The following is a 22,991-nucleotide window of genomic DNA, read 5'->3' as shown; positions in this document are numbered from 1 at the left end:
GATGACTTAAGCCAGTCAAAAAAGCGTTTTATGTATTCTCACCTTTAGTGCTAATACATATTGTCCTAGAAAGTTTGTGAATTAAAATGAATTCAAAATTTTGTTTTAAAAGCAACCCAGTCTTGTTTTACGGTATGCAACGTGTTATTAAAATATGTACGAGACATGTAACTTAGATTTAAATTAATATCGCCCAACCGAACTTCATAACGATGCATTTCCATTATTCTCGTTCAAAAAAATCCACAACGGCAACGCCGTACACTGCTTATTATCACAAAACTAATTTGATTTCGTGATAAGAAAATTACACTCAATTTTATTTAAACGTTGCTCTTGAGTGCTTCTTGTTCAGTTGCCGACTACACATTGAGTGGATAAGACGTGTGGCGTTCGCGTTTTGTGTAAAATATTCTATAGTTTTCGAATTTTTGAAAGACGTGTGTGATAACTATTAACAAATTACAAACACACATGTGAACATTCAACCAAACGACATCATCAACAATTCGGAACAACAACGGACTGACTGCCTACTACTACAGATCATTTAGTTCTCAGTGAACAAAATAGAAAGAATACATTAATAACAATAACAACTATAAAAACAACAACAAAAGTGAAAGAATTTACTATTCAAAATCAGGTTTTTTAACTTGGACGTGTGCGCCACCAAAACCAAAGCCGAAAAAAAACATTGATATCAATAAAATGACCATTGAAGATAGTGTGAATTCAATGGAGAAGGCGAACGTCTCTTCGACATTGGTCTTTTTTGTCAATGGAAAGAAGGTGTGTACTTACAAAGTGACGTATTTGTTGAAGCAATTCTAAATTGTTTTGGTTGTGAAAAAAAAAAATGTGAAAATATTTACTAAATTAATATATACACCATATAAGTGTCGCGTGTATTTTAGATAAACATTGTGCAACAAGTTATTTGTCTGGAAGAGCATCACATGTACTGGCAATATGAATTTAACTAACTCTACAATATTTAAAAGCCCTATTGAAATGACATGAAAGTTCTTCAAAAATAATATAACTATATTACACTGGGATCACTTATTATTGTAAATTACAGAGTTATTGTATGTTTGCACATTGTCTAACTTCAATGCTTCAATTTGGTAGACAAAAACAAGACGTGGAAATGTGTCGTAAAATCTGGCAGTTTCTTCAAATGTCATCACAAATTCTGTATTCGAAATTAATTCATAGAGATTGTGTGCCCCCTTCACAGTGATCAACCCCATGTGGGACTATTAAAGTTGTCATTCTGTTCAAAACAACTTGAAATATTCGACTAAGACCGCATAAAGTACAAAAGTTTTTGATCAGCATAAAAACAGAATTAAACAGGAAGAATTATTTATAATTGTTTACCAGGAGCGTTTCTGCATAAGCACTCAAAGTTTATAGAAATTAAATGGAGAATCTAGCTAAAACTTAAACAATATATTTTTTAATCAGAGTTTATTGTTACATTACCAAAAAGTGGTTCGACATGGACCCAGTTTTGAAGCAATTATTCAAAATTTTCAAACCTCAGCATTAAATGTTGCGAAATGTGTCTCAAAACATAGAGGTCCTTTTGTATATGACCAAGAGCCTAAAACTCTTTTTGCGTTTTGATTTACAAACCAAGTGTTTTGAGTATATTTCTGCGATTTATAGTGATATCTTGTATAGAATATTTCTTCATTTTACACTTTCTGTTTAAAATGAAATTTTAAGCTACTTACATACATCACCTCGAAAAAAGGCGGAATAAAAATTGTTAAATATTTGTCTACTCTCCACCATTCTATGGAGGGTATATTAGCTTTGTCATTCCGTTTGTAACTCCTCGAAATATTCATAATGGACCCTTCAAAGTATTTACGGGGTGAGATGAAAAAACTGCAACCAACTTCAGACTGTTGTCATTTCTGAGCGACTCGTCTGACAGCTGTTAAAATAATCAAAGTGACAGCTCATTATATTGTTTACAAGCGTACAAAAGCATTTTGGTGAGAATTTTCCAGAAAAAAAGTTATTCGAGATGGAATTCAAGCGTGATAGTGTGAGTTCTTTACATTTGGCTCTGAAACCCCCAAGTGGCCATCGTTAGAGCACTCCAGCATTTAAATGTGAATAAATATTTTGTGTCTCGTATTATCGCTCATTACCGTGATACTAGTAGCATAGCCAAACGGCAAGGAAGTGGACGGAAGAAAACAGAAATATCAGCAGAAATGTTTCGAAAAGTAAAGAAGCGGCTTGATCGAAACCCGCGTTTGAGTGGCCGAAAAATGACTCGTGAGCTGAACATATCGCAATATTCCATTCGAAAAATGTTGAAAAATTAGCTCGGGGTAAAGCCATTGATATTCCAAAAAGTGCAAGAAACTTACATCGCAACAGAAAGAAAATAGACTCAAAAGAGCTAAAGATGTGCTCCGCTTGGCAGAAAGTGGTGAACTGCCGAATTTGGTTATCTCCGATAAGAAAACATTCGTTGTCCAGCAGTTTGTCAACAAACAAAATGATCGTGTTTACTTGCCAAAGAGGTCAGCTGAAAATGTGCACCTTCGGTTGGCCAACAGAACTCAACCGCCGGTCATGGTGATGGTGTGGGCCGATGGTCGCTCTCCGCTCGTATTAATCGACCGTGACATCAGAATAAATGCCGAATATTATATTAAAGCCTTGGTCACGCAAACATTTTGGCCGCAGACCTTGGACAAAACTCAGCACGCGCCACCCAAGACGGTTACAAAATGAGATTCCTCGCTTCATTTCCAGCGCACAGTGGCCACCAAAATCTCCGGATAAAATCCGTTGGACTATTTTGTCTGGAATTTTGGTTGGCACTAAAAAATACCAAAGTGTCGATCACCTCAAGCAAAGGCTTCGCTGGGAATGAGCCAAAATACCGCAGAGCAACATTCGGACAGCATGTGACGGTTTCATTGGTCGTTTGAAGGTCATAATTCGTGCCAAAGGTGACCAAATCGAACAATTCTAAACTTATTCTAAAATTTGATGCTATTTCCAACATTTTTTGCTTTCATACAATAAAATTTAAAAAAAATGTAAAAATTATGACGTTTGACTTTGTTGCAGTTTTTTATCTCGGCCTATGTGTAGGTTGATATGCATTTCTACATCGAATCCCTCTAATAGCAATGAAAATGCCGTTAAAGTTTAAAAGATTTCAGTTGGTCCTGGACGCTTGGTATTTGCTATTACAATTTGTAAATTCCAAGGACAAACTTTTCGTGTGTGCGGACTAGATTTTTTTCTCATGATCAACTCTACCTGAAATGTGAGCCACTACAGTGTTGTGTTTTCATATTTTTGACGAATGACCATCGGATATGTTTGAAATATATTCATGGGAAATAAAAACATAAGGGATACCAAAACTTCCCTTTTCACACTATTCCCCGTCTTGTCAGAGTCAGCCGATCGACCTTCGACCTTTTTCTTCATTTTTACGTTTTTTCCAAAAAAATTTAGCTAGCTTTTGTTTGGTATTTATTACTTTTAATTTGGGGGCAAGTAATGTTTATCAGATTCTCAAAATAAGTTCATACAGTATTTTTATCTCAAAATGTTTAAGCAGAAATAACTATTATTATTGCCATAAATTTGCAGTTTTTTCTTACACCGTTTTATCTTAACTACTACAATAACCCGTAGTGCAACAACTAACAACAAAATGTTTAGATAAAGTTGAGTTTTGCAAAGTTAAAACAATATAGAAACGTCACAGCAAATCCTTGTTTATGACCCACACGAACTGTCTTGGTGTTATGTTTTTATTCGTAATGTGCAACTGAAGATAAGATAGAGCAATGCTGGGGGTTTATGTAAAAAATACAACATAGGCCCAATATTTCAAGTTTAAAGAAGAGTGAAATAGATAAAAGTTGAAATAATATATATTCTGCAAGTTGTTATCAAAAACGAGAAAAACTGATGAATTTATGTCTAAACCTGTTCTTACTTTTGATGTGTGTTCTACATTTAAAGTATCTCAAAATCATTGATTTTTATATGTTGTTTTTGTTTTCAAAACAACATATACAAACACAAAAGTGACAGAAGTCGGGCACGCTTGTAGTAGGTTTACGTTGTAAAGGATTTTGAAAACCCAGTGTGTTTAAATTGTCAATTTCATCGCATATACCTCAAATTAATATTTATAAAGAAGGTTAACCCAAAAAAAACTCTAACGTAAACATGCGTTTACGAAAAAACTGACCTCCACCATACTATGGAGGGTATATTAACTTTTTCCTTCCGTTTGTAACTCGTCGAAATACTCATGTCAGACCCAACAAAGTATATATATATTCTTCATCAGCGTAAAATTCTAAGTCGATTTATATCGATGTTGTACTCACGCTATCTTTCGAACATGCCAGTAGGCAGGTTAAGTTCGTAAATACTCCATGTAGGTCCACGTTTTCATATAGCCCCATATAACGGTACCTCCCGATATTCGGTATTTTGATGATTTTAGCGATATTATTCACCGGATTTGTTTCAAATTTGGTATTTGAAGTTCGAAATGTATACTACAGCCTAAGACAGAAAACTGTTTGTGCAGTTCCACGTCTTCGTATAGCCCCCATATAACGGTACCTCCCAATATTCGGTATTTTGATGATTTTAGCGACATTATTTCAAATTTTGTAGTTTCAATTCGGAATGGCAGCTACAGTCTATGCCTGAAAATTATCTATGCAAGTCCAGGTCTTCGCATAGGCCTCATATATCAGTACCTCCCGATATTCGGTATTTTGACGATTTTAGGTACAATATTCACCGAAATTGTTTGAAATTTCGCATTTGAAGTTCCAAATGGGTACTAAAGCCTGTGACAGAAAATTGTCTATGCAGGTTCAGGTCTTCGTATAGCCCCGATATAACGGTATCTCCCTATGTTCGGTATTTTGATGATTTTAGTTGCATTATTCACCGGATTTTAGCTCTTTTACTTGTTTGAATTGCCGACATATATCGCTAAAATTATAATGCTTTAAATTTCGGACCAAAATATAGTAATTACAAAGTCCTACCGATGCCGAGAAGACTGTCAACTTTAATTTATACTTTTTGTTCATAATTTCGGTTCTTAATTGTGCCAATATTTGTCTGTATCTCAAAAAAATGAGATGGAAAATCTCACTACAGAAAAATCAAAGTTCGACTGGCAAATCTTATCACAGCAAAACTTTTTTTCGGTTAAAAATAATCGTCCTAGACCCCATAAAATATAATATAGAATTCTAAGTCGATATATCGATGTCCGTCTGTCTGCCTGTCCGTCTGTCTATTGAAATCACGATGCAGTCTACATTATTTGACGTAGACCTTCAAAATTTGGCACAACAATTTGTGGATGATTGGTATTGAAATATCGGTCCACGTTTTGGTATAGCCGCCATATAACGACACCTCCCGTTATTCAGTATTTTTTTAAAATTTCGCCACATTTTTCTGGATTTGTCTAAAAATTGGTATTTGTAGGTTATAATAGGTTCTAGCTCGGTGGCGAAACAATGTATGTAGAGGTCCACGTTTTTGTATAGTACCACACAATGGTACCTTCCGATATTCGGTATGTTGATGATTTTTGCAACATTTTTTCACGAATTTGTCTAAAAATTAACATTTGTAGTTCGTAATGGATTCCTACTCCTGTAGCGAAACATTGTATGTATAGCCCCCATATAACGGTACCTCTCGATGTTCGATATTTTCATGATTTGTGCAACATTTTTCCACGGACTTGCCTAAGAATTGGTATTTGTAGTTCATAATGGGCTCTAGCCCGGTGGGACAACATTGAATATTTAGGTCCTCGTTTTCCTATAGTGCACATATAACAATACCCACCGATATTCGGTATTTTGATAATCCTAGTCATATTTACCCACGAAATTGTTTCAAATTTGGTATTTTATAAGATTTGGTAGATGACAATCCTTGAAGTTTAAAATTATCTATAGAGGTTCCCGTTTTGGTATGGCCCCCATATAAAGGCCCACTTTATGGTTTTTTACTGGTATTTATACCCTACAACACTATGTGTTGGGGGTATTATAAGTTTGATTGGGCCAGAATTTATGTAACACCTCGAAATATTGGTTTCCCATATAGGAAAGTATATATGGATCTTCCTAGCTCGCCGAGCTGAGTCGATCTAGCTATGTATGTCCGTCCGTCCGTCTGTCCGTCTGTCCATGTTAATTTGTAATCACTCTACAGGTCGCAATTATGGCCCGATCTTCACGAAATTTAGAATGTAGGTGGGGTTAAGGTCAGAATAGAACCCTATTTCTTTTGGAGATGATCGCATAATATTTAGGGGTCGAAATGGACCAAAAACTGAAAAAACTCCTGATTTTGCAGTTGCTCTACAGGTCGCAATTATAGACCAATCGACGCGGAATTGCGCATTTAGCTAGAGTTTAGGGCGGGGAAGAAGCCTACCAATTTGGGTAGTCATCGGATAATATTTAGCGGGTAAATTAAACCAAATCTTTTGTGTTGAAAAAATTCAAAATTTTTCATTAAACCGCGAATATTTTAAATCCCGGCAAAATCACAAAGCCATGTCAAGGTTACTTCTGATCTTTACATTGATGTTAACATCCAACAAAACGGATATATAGCAAAATATGTGCGATATATATGTCTATCAAAGAAGATATGCTTGAAAGATCTCTTATATGTCGAGAACGGCTGAACTGATTTCGACAGTTCTCATTAATTCAGAATGGCCTCTTGGCAGGAAAGAAACAACGTGTAAAAAATCGCATAAAAATATCTCTCTAAAGATGAAAATATTGATTTTGTAAAATTTTCTCATATTTTTTTCAATTTTGTCACATTTTTGGCATATTTTCATTTTGAATTAAACATTTGGTAATATTTCTACAGCTAACAAAACTAAGTAGTTAGGATATCAGGATATCATATACAGATCGCATTTATGGCCCGATCCTAACGAAATTTTGCATAGGGATCAGATGAGGGACAGAATAGAAGCGTACTCTTTTTGGAGGTGATCGCCATATATTTAGGGGTTGAAATGGACCAAAAAAACTGCAAAATTGTCAGCAGGTCGTTATTATTGTCCGATCCTCACGCACATTTGAATGAGGGTTACCGGGCATTGCAAAAGCCAAGCAGTTTTGCATGGCCATCCAAAAATATTCAATGTGTGAAATAGTTTGCCAACTTTTGTAGGCAAAATACGAAAATGTCCATTCCAGTGACTTTTTGGAGAATTCACAAATACAGGAAAGACGCACTTCTGACTATTTCGTTAACGCTGATTTCGTTGAAGAATATAGTCAAATGTCTATATCTCATATAGATGCGTTTCAGTCAAAACCCAATAATAAATGTTAATATTTTGCCACTTCTGAGAGATTATAGGTCTTTGGGAAATATTGGTTCCAGATCTAGGAAGACCATTTAAGTGCAACATCTACCAATAAATTGAAAATGAGCAAATTAGTTTAAGTTGCTATTATTCGAAAATTAGAGAACGAAACCTAATGGTTTACTTTTATTATTTGTCACAATATCTTGTGGAATTCTTTCGAGTATCTCGCCTATATAAACTGTATCGTTTATTATAGTGTTGTAGGGTATTCAACGGTCGGCTCCGCTCGACTGTAGCCTTTGCTTACTTGTTTTAGTTTAAAGTGGAACAAGTTTGAATTCGGATACTTTTATTATACCCTACAACACTATGTGTTGGGGGTATTATAAGTTTGATTGGGCCAAAAATTATGTAACACCACGAAATATTGGTTTCCCACATAGGAAAGTATATATGGATCTTCCTAGCTCGCCGAGCTGAGTCGATCTAGCTATGTATGTCCGTCCGTCCGTCTGTCCATGTTAATTTGTAATCACTCTACAGGTCGCAATTATGGCCCGATCTTCACGAAATTTGGAATGGAGGTCGGGGTTGGGCCAGAATAGAACCCTATTTCTTTTTGAGATGATCGCCAAATGTTTAGGGGTTGAAATGGACCAAATACTGAAAAAATGTCGGATTTTGCAGTAGCTATACAGGTCGCAATTATAGACCAATCGACGCGGAATTTCGCATGTAGCTAGGGTTTAGGACTGAGAAGAAGCCTACCATTTGGGTGGTCATCGGATAATATTTAGCGGGTAAAATAGACCATATATTTTGTGTTGAAAAAATTCAAAATTTTTCATTAAAACGCGAATATTTTAAATACCGGCGAAATCACAAAGCCATGACAAGGTTACTTCTGACCTTTACATTGATGTTAACATCCAACAAATCGGATATATAGCAAAATATGTGCGATATATATGTTTATCAAAGAAGATATGCTTGAAAGATCTCTTATATGTCGAGAACGGCTGAACTGATTTCGACAGTTCTCATTAATTCAGAATGGCCTCTTGGCAGGAAAGAAAAAACGTCTAAAAAAATCGCATAAAAATATCTCTCTAAAGATGAAAATATTGATTTTGTAAAATTTTCTCATATTTTTTCAATTTTGTCATATTTTTGGCATATTTTCATTTTGAATTAAACATTTGGTAATATTTCTACAGCTAACAAAACTAAGTAGTTATGACATCAGAATATCATATACAGATCGCATTTATGGCCCGATCCTTACGAAATTTTGCATGGGGATAAGATGAGGGTCAGAATAGAAGCCTACTCTTTTTGGAGATGATCGCCATATATTTAGGGGTTGAAATGGACCAAAAAACTGCAAAATTGTCGGCAGGTCGTAATTATCGCCCGATCCTCACGCACATTTGAAAGGGGGTTACCGGACATTGCAAAATCCAAGCAGTTTTGGATGGCCATCCAAAAATATTCAATGTGTGAAATAGTTTGCCAACTTTTGTAGACAAAATACGAAAATGTCCATTCCAGAGACTTCTTCGAGAATTCACAAATACAGGAAGGACGCACTTCTGACTATTTCGTTAACGAATATAGTCAAATGTCTGTATCTCATATAGATGCGTTTCAGTCAAAAACCAATAATAAATGTTAATCTTTTGCCACTTCTAAGAAATTATAGGTCTTTGGGAAATATTGGTTCCAGATCTAGGAAGACCATTTAAGTGCAACATCTACCAATAAATTGGAAATGAGCAAATTAGTTTAAGTTGCTATTATTCGAAAATTAGAGAACGAAACCTGATGGTTTTCTTTTATAATTTGTCACAATATCTTGTGGAATTCTTTCGAATATCTCGCCTATATAAACTGTATCGTTTATTATAGTGTTGTAGGGTATTCAACGGTCGGCCCCGCTCGACTGTAGCCTTTTCTTACTTGTTTTATATAAAAACTAGCTGAACCCGGTGCGCTTCGCTACCCCTTTTGATTTTATATGCATTCAAAATTTTATTTACGAATATATGTTGGATAAAGAAAAACAAATTTAAAAATTAAAAAAAAATATTGCACTAATTTAATGCGTTAATAAACAAAAACATTACAAAAGCAGTAACATGACATGCATACACGAAGGGTTTGTCCTTTGGATTTATTTATTTCATAGCAAATACCAAGCGTGCAGGAAACTGCAATTTTTTTAAGTAGAGTGGTTTTTCTATCGCAATTAGTGAATTCGAGATAGCAACATACTTCGCCGTAATAAGCGTATTTCAAATAAATTGTTGTGTTGTTTTTTAGTGTTAGCCTAAGGCGTTGTGGGTCAATGGTTCTTATTAAAATCTGATCCGATTTAAATACAATTTTAAAAAAATTACTTTTACACAAAACTCCGCCACACCTTTCATAATTCATTGAAATTGGTGCGTCAAATATGTGAAATCGGCCGAGAATATATATATGGGAGCTATATCCAAATCTTAACTAATTTCCAATTAATTTATCACATTTATTATTATAACCAAATTCCACCACACATTCTGAATTTCTTTGGAATCGGTCATATATATCGTGTTTGGTGCATAATATGTATGAAATCGGCCGAAATATATATGTTAGCTATATCCAAACCTCAACTGATTTCAATATAATTTGGCAATTTTTGCTGGTGCCAGATTTTGTCTCTCTCGCTTTGGGTACATCAAATATGTGAAATCGGCTGAGTATATATTTGGGAGCTATAATCACATCTGAGCGTATTTGAATATAATTTGTCAAATTTATTTTTGTACCAAATTTAGTCACTCATGCCGAATTTCGTTGGAATCGGAAATACGTATCGTGTTTTGTGCATCAAATATGTGAAATCGGCGGAAAATATATATGGGAGCAATATCCAAATCTGAACCGATTTTAATATAATTTGACTAATTTATTTTCTAATCAAAATCCCGTTACATATTCCAAATTTCTTTGGAATCGAACATACATATCGTATATGGTGCATAAAATACATGAAATCGGTCGAAAATATATATGGGAGCTATATCCAAATCTGAACCGATTTTAATATAATTTGACAAATGTATATTTGTTTTAATTTCCGCTACACATTCCAAATTTCATTGAAATTAGAGATACATAGCGTGTTTGGTGCATCAAATACATGAAATCGGTTGAAGATATATATGGGAGCTATATCCAAATCTGAACCGATTTCAATTTAATTTGACAAATTCATTTTGGCTCCCAATTCCGTTACTTATTTTAAATTTCATTACAATTGGAAATACATGTCGTGTTTGGTCCACCAAATACATGAAATCGGCCGAAAATGTATATGGGAGCTATATCCAAATCTGAACCGATTTCAATATAATTTGGGAAATCAATTTTTTAGATAAAATCTATCACACGTTTCAAATTTCATTGAAATTGGGGATACATAGCGTGTTTGGTGCATTGAATGCTTGAAATCGACCGAAAATATATATGGGAGCTATATCCAAATCTGAACCGATTTCAATATAATTTGACAAATTTATTTTCGGATTAAATCCCGTCACACATTCCAAACTTCATTGGAATCGAACATTCATATTGTGTTTGAGGCGTCAAATGAACGAAATCGGTCGCAAATATATATGGGAGCTATATCCAAATCTGAACCGATTACAATATAATTTGGCAAACTTATTTTTTTTTCCGAATTCCGTTACGTATTCCAAATTTGGAGACTGTATCTTCAACCAATCAATAGATATGTACATATAAAATCAAAATTTTTGGGAGGTACCTCCGTTTCTGATGCTATATCTCCAGTTCCAAGTGGAAATTCAAAAATGTATATAGCCTATGTTACTTTCAGGCGATGTTGCAGTATATATGGAAATTTTCAGGAAAATCTATTCAGCGGTTTTGGAGTCCATAAATTACAAACAAACAAACAAACAAACAAACATTTCCCTCTTTTATAGATATAGATGTTTTCTTTACCCAATGTTAAGGAGTGCACACATTTATTCCGGAATTCCATGGATGAAACATTTATATGCTTAGACTTCTTCATTTATTATTATATTAATTCTCCCTCATCCTCAGCCTGCAGTATTCCCTATTGTTATCCGTAACACTGAATAATTGGTTCATAATAGAGACTGGGCAGGTTTGCTTTGATATCTTGCAACGTGGATCGTCGTACCAGCACAATTTGACTTTCTCTCTGAAGAATAGGTATAATGCTCTGTTGAAATGAGAAAGAGCAGGTTTGTCGGCGACTTAAAGATATTTTAACTGTCATCTCATCGACATCCTCATTTCCTTTAATATTACAACGACCAAGTACCCAGCCAAGGCGGATAGTAGTATATAGATCTCCCAGGACTCTTATAGAACTCTGGCCTACATCAGAATTGATTTTGAAGATCCAATAGCTTTTAAAGAAGCTTGACGGTCAAGTTATTTCATTCTCTGTAGTTTAAATAAATTCTACCTTTTCACAATTGCAAAGAACTGCTTGAAAAACACTGCACTTTTCATCCAACTTATTGAAGTAGGTAGACTCCGCGTTCGAGCCTTCTTCCATCTTTGATCCATTTTTGATATACCGGCAGAATGACTAGGGGAAGGTTGGCTCCTTTCCATTCGTCCCTGTTTGCAATCAGTGTCTCAATTCTGTCAAACCTCATTAAAGGAATGTCATAAGAGGATTCAAAGTTCAAGTGAATAGTAATTCAAAAAGAGAGACATGTTTTCAAACTATTATTGAAAATAATAAGCAGGTCTTGCGCACTCAGAGTGATTTCCGACTATTCTTCAATATTCATCTAGTGATATTTTGTTAAACAAATAAAGCAATTGAATAACAATACTTTGTTATCAACATTATTTTGTTACTAACTTCAAACGTTTTGTCTGGACAGTTGATAGTGAATCTAGAAAGAACGCTATTGATTAAAACATTCGAATGCAACACTTGAGAGCTACTGTGAAAGTAAAATATTTGCAAAAAAAAGCATTTTTTATTTGTACTATCATATCTATGGAAATTGTACATAATTCACGTCTTTTTTTACCTAGTTCTTTTCACACAAACAAATCATATAAATGAAAACGTGAATAAATAAATAAAAAGCTCAAGTGATAAACATTTTAACAATCATTCTCTTTAGAAATATGCTTGGGTTGAACGTATGCCGGTTCTTATCTACACCACCTGCCTTCTTATAAAGAAACGACCATTGAAATCTTAAAACTAATATAAATTTTTTCTTTTCTTATTTTATGCAGCTACTAGTTCTTCTCTTTTTGTTATTCAGATTTCTCTATCTCTCTGCTAATTTCTTTTTAGAATAATTCATAAACAGATTGTGAGCTTTACAAAAACATACATATGTACTATCTTATCATTTCGAATTATTGCATTTGTTTTTTCAAAACAATAAGACATTGATGAGGTTTCAATATATGACCCACGGAATCGAAATTTGCGAAAAACAGAATCTTATCGCTAAAACCGTTTTCTGAACCTATTGGGGGTCTACATTGTGTTGCATGCATTATAAATACATTCTGTAATCGAGGTTTATGCAAGGCGGGTTGATAGCTGAGAAAGAATTTATCAGATATGATAAAATATAATATAAAATATAACTAATATTTGCCCTACTGCTTGTATGCTTTTTATACCCACCACCATTCTATGGAGGGTATATTAACTTTGTCATTCCGTTTGTAACTCCTCGAAATATTTATAATAGGTGTTCGGTGTTGTTTGAAACTTTGAATACCCTCCACCATTTGGAACGAATTAGAAATTTTTCAAAAAAATAAAATCCATTAAAAATTCTTTTAAAATCTTTAAAATATCTAATATAGGAAGGTGCCGATATATGGGGGGATATACGATATTGTGGACCTATCAAGACAAATATATGTCTGCGTGTAAAGTACTCACAAGGAACTCCTTGTGTGGATTTTCAGATAATTCCATTGGAAAAAGTGGCTAAAATCATCAAAATACCGAATATCGGGGGGTACCGTTATATGGGGGATATACGATATCGTGGACCTGTATAGACAATTCTCTCTCAGGGGGTAAAGTACTCACAAGGAACTATTTGTGTGGATTTTAAGACAATTTCATTGAAAAATGTGGCTAACATCATCAAAATTCCGAATATCGGGGGGTACAGTTATATTGGGGCTATACGATATCGTGGACCTATATAGATAATTCTCTGCCGAGGTATAAAATACCCACAAGGAACTACTTGTGTGGATTTTCAGACAATTCCATTGAAAAATGTGGCTAACATCATCAAAATACCGAATATCGGGGGTACCGTTATATGGGGGCTATACGATATCGTGGACCGATATAGCCCATCTTCGAACTTGACCTGCCTGCAGACAAAAGAGAGATCTGTGCAAAATTTTAGCTTCCTATCTTAATTCGTTTAGACTGTAGCGTGATTACAACAGACGGACAGACGGACGGACAGGGCTAAATCGTCTTAGAATTTTACGCTGATCAAGAATATATATACTTTGTTGGGTCTAAAATGATTATTTCGATGAGTTACAAATGGAATGACGAACTTAATATACCCTCCATACTTTTTTTGGTGGAGGGTGTAAAAATTAAATTGTAAAGTCAGTCTTTATCAAGCAATTACTTTTTCTAAATCAATATATAAACAACCGCATACCGTCTGTTAATGCTCGTCACTATATCTTTTGTATATTTCCCTATTGTTATTGGTGTATCTTCTTTCCCACACTTCCCTCTTTATATGTCATTCATAGCATAATAGTTCCCATTGCTACGTCATTAGCCATTCTCTCTCATTCACTCGTATATATAATGACTGTCCCTTTAGTTGTTTACATATATATGCTTGTATGTATATGAACGTATGCTCATTGCCATTTCGTTTGAATATTGTAGAATATCCTGGATTGAGATGCTCGAAACATCCATGTATGACCTATAAATACGAGTGAGTAGAAGACAAGACATTCAGTTCGGTATTCTATCGCGGTTCTAAACATCGATTAGTAAAGAGAGAGATATAGTAAATCATTGTAATAAGTAGAGTGTGAACTGCGTTTGAAGTATTAAAGTAAGCATTGTAAGACCCGTAATATAAAGGAACCCTACTTTTATTTGTTGTAACTAGCATGAAAGAATAAAACACGGATTAGTTTAAACTCCTATTATGTAACAGTACAATAATAGTAGTTACAAAAAATTTCAGTTTAGATATTTTCTACTTCAGAATTTGGCTCTTAGTTCTACATAAACATTGCAATCCGAAAGAGTTTAACTATTTCGTGCATCGTAGTTTAAAACCCCTAACTTTGATGCAAACCATCGATACAAATGTCTAACCAGTAAAGAAAGGTCAAAAGTCAGGCGGGCCGACTTTACGATACGCTACATTTCCTTTTCATATTTAGTAAATCTACCCATAAAAATACACGTTTTTATGTGGAGTTTGTAAGAACAAAATCATACCTATAGTGACAATTTAAAGTCGAAAGGAACTAATAATGAATGGGAGGTATATCCTCCTCTGAATCGATTTCTACTAAATTTGCGAAGTCATTTGTTTCTGAACCAATATTCATCAAAATCCATCCCATTTGAACTGATATTACACTTTTTAGGCACAATAAACGAAGATATATATGGGAGCTGTATCAAAATCTGAACCAATCTCTTTAGAATTTAGCAGAGGTATTTCTATGCTGTATCTGATTGCTGGCACCAAAGACCGTGATTGTGGAGAGGACTTTACGGATGTTAGGCTATATATATCTTAAAGGATTTTCACCAAATTTAATGCGCTTTCTTATAGGCTTCGTTCGTTTATGCCAAAACTCATTTAATTCGGGCTTAAATACCATGGTTGTGGAGAACTTTTACGGATGTTAGGGACTTAAATAAAAAATCTGATGAAATATATATGGGACCTATATCTTAAACGAATTTCATCAAATTTAATGCACTTTCTTCAATGCTTCGTTCGTATGTCCCGAAATTCATTCGAGTTGGGCTTATATTAACCATTTGGTGCAAAATACACTTGAAATCGGATAAAGAATATACATGGGAGCTATATCCAATTCTGAACCGATCTCGATAAAATATGGCAAAGGTATTTCTGAGCTGTATTTGATATATATTCCCGTATAACGTTGTTACGGAGAGCATATTACGGCTGTGGAGGACACAAATAACAAATCGGATGATCGGATTCGATCAAATTTGACATACTTGTTTCTGGGCTCAATATGGTCGTATGTGCCAGATTTCTTCCCACTTGGACTAATATTACACATTTGGTGCACAATAAAAGGTAAATCGGACGAAGATGTACAAGGTGACACAAAAGTAATCCTGCTATCAGAAATTGCTATATATTTTACGAATGGCCCCTAATGTCTTAATTACATCCGAAAAAATATTCTGAGAATGGCTATTCTGCCTTATCTCACCCAAGAATGACTCTCGTGCAAAACTTAAAATTTCTATTTCTTATCGATCGCTTAATAACAATGTTGTATCTTTAAATGCTTTTCGCACCCTCAATTGAATAATTTTCAAAAATTTTGTCACTTCTTCACAAGGTTTAATTTCACTCAAAATGTTAAGATTATACATTCTGCGGTTCCGGCCGGGCTTTAATATCACCTCACTCGTTTCTCAATAAAGATTCATAATTTTTGGGTTTGTTTACCTTGGCTGCTTATAATGATTGCACTTAATCCGATTTTGGTTCAAATATTTTTTTACGTATCGGTCCAAATCTGAATGTATGAAATAAAATATTGTTATTTTAATGTTATTCGAAACTAATAAATAATAAAAACTTTTATTTTCAGGTTGTAGATCCAAATCCCGATCCAGAATGTACCCTCTTGACATATTTGCGCGATAAACTGCGTCTGTGTGGCACAAAACTCGGTTGCGGCGAAGGAGGCTGTGGTGCATGCACAGTGATGATCAGCCGGGTAGACCGCTCCACAAATACCATCAAACATTTGGCCGTAAATGCTTGCCTAACACCTGTCTGCGCTATGCACGGACATGCTGTGACCACTGTGGAAGGTATTGGCAGCACTCGCACTCGTCTCCATCCTGTGCAGGAACGTCTGGCTAAAGCTCATGGCAGTCAGTGTGGTTTCTGTACACCGGGTATTGTAATGTCCATGTACACATTGTTGAGGAATTCAACACAACCATCGATGAAAGATTTGGAGGTGGCTTTCCAAGGCAACTTGTGTCGCTGCACTGGATATCGTCCGATTTTGGAGGGTTATAAGACATTTACCAAGGAGTTTGCCTGTGCAATGGGCGATAAGTGTTGTAAAGTCAATGGCAACTCATGTAATGGTAAAGAGAATGGTGTTTCCCTCGTCGATGATAAGTTATTTGATAAAAGCGAATTTGTACCTTTGGATCCCAGCCAAGAACCCATATTTCCGCCTGAGCTACAGTTGAACACCCAGTGGGATTCTGAGACATTGGTATTCAAAGGTGAACGTGTAACTTGGTACAGACCTTCGACTTTGGAGGAACTTTTGAAATTAAAATCTCAATATCCTCAGGCAAAACTAGTGGTGGGCAACACTGAGGTTGGTGTTGAAGTCAAGTTCAAACATTTCCTCTATCCAGTCTTAATACAACCCACAAAAGTAACCGAACTTGTGGATGTCCAAGAAACAGTTGAAAATGTTTACTTCGGTGCCTCTGTGAGTTTGGTCGATATTGAAAAACATCTAAGAGAACTCATGGAAAGGTTACCTGAAAGTTCAGTACGCTTCTTCCAGTGTGCTGTGGATATGTTGCACTACTTTGCTGGCAAACAAATACGGAGCGTAGCATCTTTGGGCGGCAACATTATGACCGGTAGTCCAATTTCCGATATGAACCCCGTCTTGATGGCCGGGCTCGTCAAGTTAAAGGTTGCCAAATACGAAGGGGGTAAGGTACAGTATCGTGACGTTATTATGAATTCCAAATTCTTCACGGGCTATAGAAAGAATGTCCTCGAGCCTCAGGAAGTCCTTGTGGGCATCTATTTCCCCAAGACTTTACCCAATCAATATGTGGTTGCATTTAAACAAGCCAAACGCCGTGACGATGATATTGCAATTGTCAATGCCGCTGTTAATGTCACTTTCGAAGGGAAGTCGGATCGTGTGCAGGAGGTATCTATGGCATTCGGTGGTATGGCTCCCACTACGGTTATGGCGGTGCGCTCGTGTGAAATGATGGTGAAACAACAATGGAACCGTGTACTATTGGAACGTGTGGTGGAAAATCTTTGTGCCGAGTTACCATTGGCTCCCTCGGCTCCTGGTGGTATGATTGCCTATCGCCGATCGCTGGTGGTCAGCCTGTTCTTTAAAGCTTACTTGAAAATATCCCAGCAAATGATGAAGGATGGCATTTTGCCCAGCGACTTTTTGTCCGAAGATGAGATGAGTGGGGGTGATGTTTTCCATACTCCAATTTTGAAGAGTTCTCAACTATTTGAAAAAGTCTCTTCCACACAAAGTCAATGCGATCCTGTGGGCAGGCCAAAGGTACATGCCTCAGCTTTCAAGCAAGTTACCGGTGAGGCAGTGTATTGCGATGATGTTCCACGCACTGAGAACGAATTGTATTTGGCGTTGGTGCTGAGCACTAAGGCCCATGCCAAAATTCTGAATATTGACGCTTCCGAAGCTTTGGCCATGCCCGGTGTCCATGCGTTCTTTTCAAGCAAAGATATAACCGATCATGAAAATGAGGTGGGTGCAGTATTCCATGATGAGGTTGTGTTTGCCAAAGACGTAGTGCATTGTCAGGGTCAGGTGGTAGGTGCTGTGGTCGCGGATAACCAAGCCTTAGCTCAGAGAGCTGCTCGTAAAGTCAAAGTGGACTATGAAGATATTTCCCCTGCCATTATCACTATTGAACAGGCCATTGAACACAAATCGTACTACGACGGCTATCCATGGTATGCCAAGACGGGAGACATCGAAAAAGGATTCCAGGAGGCTGAACACATCTATGAAGGCTCCTGTCGCATGGGAGGTCAGGAACATTTCTATTTGGAAACCCATGCCTCATATGCTATACCAAAGGACTCAGATGAAATCGAACTACTCTCATCCACTCAACATCCCTCAGAAGTACAGAAGCTGGTAGCCCATGTGCTCTCGTTGCCAGCCCACAAGGTTGTATGTAAAGCCAAGCGTCTGGGTGGTGGATTTGGTGGCAAAGAGTCCCGCTCAATTGCCGTAGCCTTGCCGGTGGCATTGGCATGCTATCGCCTTAGAAGACCTGTACGCTGCATGTTGGATCGTGATGAGGATATGATGATTACCGGCACCAGACATCCGTTCCTATTCAAATATAAAATTGGTTTTACCTCCGAGGGTCGTTTGACAGCATTGTCCATAGAGTGTTACACCAATGCCGGTTGGTCCATGGATCTCTCATTCTCCGTTATGGAACGGGCAGTCTACCATATTGAGAATTGTTATAAGATACCTAACATTCTGGCGGCCGGTTATGTCTGCAAAACGAATTTACCCTCCAATACCGCTTTCCGTGGATTTGGTGGGCCTCAAGGCATGTTTGCTGCCGAACACATCATACGCGATGTTGCCCGTATTCTAAACAAAGATGTGCTCGATGTTATGCGCATCAATTTCTATAAACCAGGCGATCGGACTCATTACAATCAATTGCTGGAAGATTTCCCCGTACTAAGATGTTTCGATGATTGTCTGAAGCAATCGAATTATGTCCAAAAGAAACGAGAAATTGAAGAATTCAATCGGAAAAATCGCTATCGCAAGCGTGGCATTGCTGTGGTGCCCACCAAATATGGCGTAGCGTTCGGCGTTAAATTCCTAAATCAAGCTGGAGCTTTGATAAACATCTACACTGACGGTTCGGTGCTTCTGTCCCACGGTGGCGTAGAAATTGGCCAAGGCATACACACCAAAATGATACAATGTTGTGCCAGAGCTTTGCATATTCCCTATGAACTCGTCCACATATCCGAAACTGCCACAGACAAGGTACCAAACACTTCCCCCACAGCGGCCAGTATGACATCAGATCTCAACGGCATGGCAATTTTGAATGCATGCGAAAAGCTCAACAAACGCCTGGCACCCATTAAGGAGGCCAACCCCAAGGGCACATGGCAGGAATGGATACAAACTGCCTACTTACAAAGCATTAGCCTCTCAGCTACTGGCTATTACAATTTGGAAACCGTCGACTATCATCCAGTCGATAATCCGACAGCTCAACTATACAGTTATTTTACCAATGGTGTTGGTATAACTGTTGTAGAAGTTGATTGTCTGACCGGTGACCATCAGGTCTTGAGTACCGACATTGTTATGGACATTGGTTCTAGCTTAAATCCAGCCATTGATATTGGACAAATTGAAGGTGCATTTATGCAGGGCTATGGTCTCTTCACGATGGAAGAATTGATTTACTCACCCACGGGTACTTTGTACTCTCGCGGACCGGGTATGTACAAGATTCCCGGTTTTGCCGATATTCCTGGAGAATTTAATGTAACCCTTTTGACTGGTGCACCAAATCCAAGAGCTGTTTACTCATCGAAGGTATGTGGTTTTCAAGAGGAAATATGAAATGAGTAAAATTTAATCTCTATTTCTCGCTCCTTTAGGCTGTTGGAGAACCACCACTATTTATTGGCAGTTCAGCATTCTTTGCCATAAAGGATGCCATCGGAAACGCCCGTGAAGCAAATGGCCTTAGCAGAGATGTTAAACTGGAATCGCCTGCGACTGCTGCACGCATTCGAATGGCTTGTCAGGATAACCTCACCAAATTGGTAAGTTGAGCTTTGAGAGAAGAAATCTTCCTTGCCAAAGCCTTATTATCATACCATGACCATAAAGTTCAATATTCAATTTTCAACAAAATATGATACAATTTTGTTCCATAGCCAAAAGTCCATTAAACCATTTTTCAAGCCATTTTAGCAGACTTCGAATTTGTGATCCCTATCACACTAAAATAAATTAATTTAAAAATTGTATATAAAAACCAATAAAGAAATGCCAAAGTCGGGTTGGGCCGATTTTATGATACCATACACCAATGTACATATACAGGGTGAAATAAAAAAACTCTAAAAAAGTAAAACGCCATCATTTTTACATTTTTGCTCAAATTTTATGGCCTTCAAATGGCTAATGAAACCGTCACACGCTGCCCGAATGTTGCTCTGTGGTATTTTGGCCCATTTCCGGCGAAGAGCTTGCCAACCTTGCTTTCCAAAATACTCCAGACACACTAGTCCAACGGTTTGGTATCCGGAGATTTTGGTGGCCATTGTGCGCTGGAACCTCATTTTGTAACCATTCTTGGGTGGCGCGTGCTGAGTGCGATGGTGCTGAGTCCTGTTGGAATGTACAAGGTCTGCGGCCAAAATGTTTACGTTCTTTAATACAGCCTCCTGAATATTTTCGCGATAATATTCGGCATTTATTCTGATGCCACTGTCGATTAATACGAGCAGAGAGCGACCATCGACTGGAATAATTTTAACAGTTGTTGGTTGCAGTTTTTTCATCTCATCCTGTATAGTATTTGCTCCAATGTGCGGAAATAGGAACGTACAAATTGTAAAAATTACAAGTGAAAAAGCAATAAGTTCAGCCGGCCCGACCTTTGTATACCCTACCATTTGGAAGTAATTTCCAAATTTACAAAAAAAAAAACAGTTAAAAAATATTGCTAAAGTTATCAAAATACGGAATATCTGGAGCTGCCGTTAAATTGAAGACGTTTTCTGTCTCACGCTGTAGCACCCATTACAAACTTATAATACGAAATTGGGAACAATTCCGGTGGATAATGTCATCAAAATAGCGAATTTAGGGACGGTTTCACAGAACAGAGTGTTTCGAGTAATGGGAGAACCTTTTGCCAATTGAAAGCAAATTCAAGTACAAAAATTGACTAAACACCCAAAAAAACCATAAATCTGTCGGTACAGTTATATGGGAGCCATACCCATATCAAATATACCCCATTTTCAACACCAAAAGTCCTGCAGAACTAACACACATCTGAGAAAATTTTTACTTTATTTCGTTCGGAGGCTAGAGTGATTTGTAATCCATTCAGTTTGGCAATATAACAGATAACAATACGATGATTAGTTTGGAATTAGCGAGTTGCCAATGGGGTCTTTTGTTTTCTTTTTTTATATATGGTTAGAACTCCCTTAAAACGTGATCGTAGCAAGACTAAAAATTCTTTAAAAGTATTTATCATAAAATTCTACTATAAACCACAAGTTTTCATTTATCTTAAGAGCACAGTTTATGGTTAATGCCGTACCTTATGTGAGTTTATGAGAATTTCTCCTACAAAATATGATTTTAAAAGGATAACGTAGCCAAAAAATAAATTTCCTGAAAATTTTGCATCAATCAATATTTCCTACCTTTTTACATATTTTTTTACTTTTACCAATTGCTTAATCAAATTTCAGAATATTTCTTGGTATAAAACTAACAATTATTTTATTCTATTTTCAGATTGATATACCTGCTGCCAATACATACACTCCCTGGAATATTATGCCATAAACATACTTTCAATTCCAACAAATAAAGACAGCTTTATACAATTTAAACTGGCACAGCCACAATTTCCATATATAGAACATTTTGTAATTTTAGGAACCAATAAAGATATGTAAATACTAAACAGTTAATGGTTATAATTGTTATTATTTAGCATAAACTGAGAGTAAGTAATAATTCGTTGACTAAAAAAATATGGAATAAATAAAATATGACTTAAGTCTTGTTCATTTTCAGTTCCACTTGATATAATTTACAGGAAGGAGTGGGCCGATAAATCGCTGGCTTGTTTCGCAAGTTATGAAAGATTGAAAATTGTGACCCTTTGTGGGGTCACACTAGATTATGCTTAGTAAAAACATTAGGATGTGTAAAGTTTGGAATGAATCGGATGTTTTTTCCTCATTCATCCTTTTGGTTATTCAAAATTTTCTGCCCCATTGTGGGTGAGGTACCAGAAGGAGTGGGCCGATATATTCTATCTTCACACCAGATATTGGGATGTGTGAAATATAAGACAATCGAACTCTTAATTCACATTTTATGTGAGTTATAATTATTAAAAATGTTGACCCTTTGTGGGAAGGTACTTTATGGTGTTGGCTGATATTGGCCATTTTCGTCCTTGACCTAGGACTGATGAAAATATAAGGATTTTTAGAGTTTGCAAAAAATTGGACGATCCTTTCTTGTTTTATAAGGCAATATAATTTTACATTATGAAATAAGGTACCAGAAGAAGTGGATCGATATTGCCTTATCCAAACTCGATCTATGTTTGATGATAATATTGTGTTGTATCAAGTTTGGACCAAATCGGATGCCCTCATTCGAGAGTTATCCTACGCACCAGCTAGTCAAACAGAAGAATCGATACCCCTAGATCGACTTCAAATGTCCTAAAGTGGATTTGGTCGAAAGAGATCTTGAGTCT

At 36.4% G+C, this 22,991-nt stretch overlaps 1 protein-coding gene across 1 annotated transcript; it reads left to right on the top strand.

Annotated features, from left to right (window-relative positions):
- Positions 1 to 359: 359 nt before the first annotated feature.
- On the top strand, positions 360 to 22,188 carry LOC101897226 (xanthine dehydrogenase). The gene is made up of 4 exons (XM_059126559.1): positions 360 to 792; positions 16,301 to 20,059; positions 20,125 to 20,292; positions 22,010 to 22,188. Exons 1-4 carry the CDS (start codon positions 712 to 714, stop codon positions 22,058 to 22,060), a joined length of 4,059 nt encoding a protein of 1,352 aa, XP_058982542.1. The 5' UTR covers positions 360 to 711; the 3' UTR covers positions 22,061 to 22,188.
- The last annotated feature ends 803 nt before the right edge of the window (positions 22,189 to 22,991 follow it).

The sequence above is a fragment of the Musca domestica genome, unplaced genomic scaffold, assembly GCF_030504385.1.
Source record: "Musca domestica strain aabys unplaced genomic scaffold, Musca_domestica.polishedcontigs.V.1.1 4, whole genome shotgun sequence".
NCBI classification, from domain to species: domain Eukaryota; kingdom Metazoa; phylum Arthropoda; class Insecta; order Diptera; family Muscidae; genus Musca; species Musca domestica.
The sequence above is the reverse complement of the archived record's forward strand: the minus strand, read 5'-3'. Positions and strand labels throughout refer to the sequence as shown.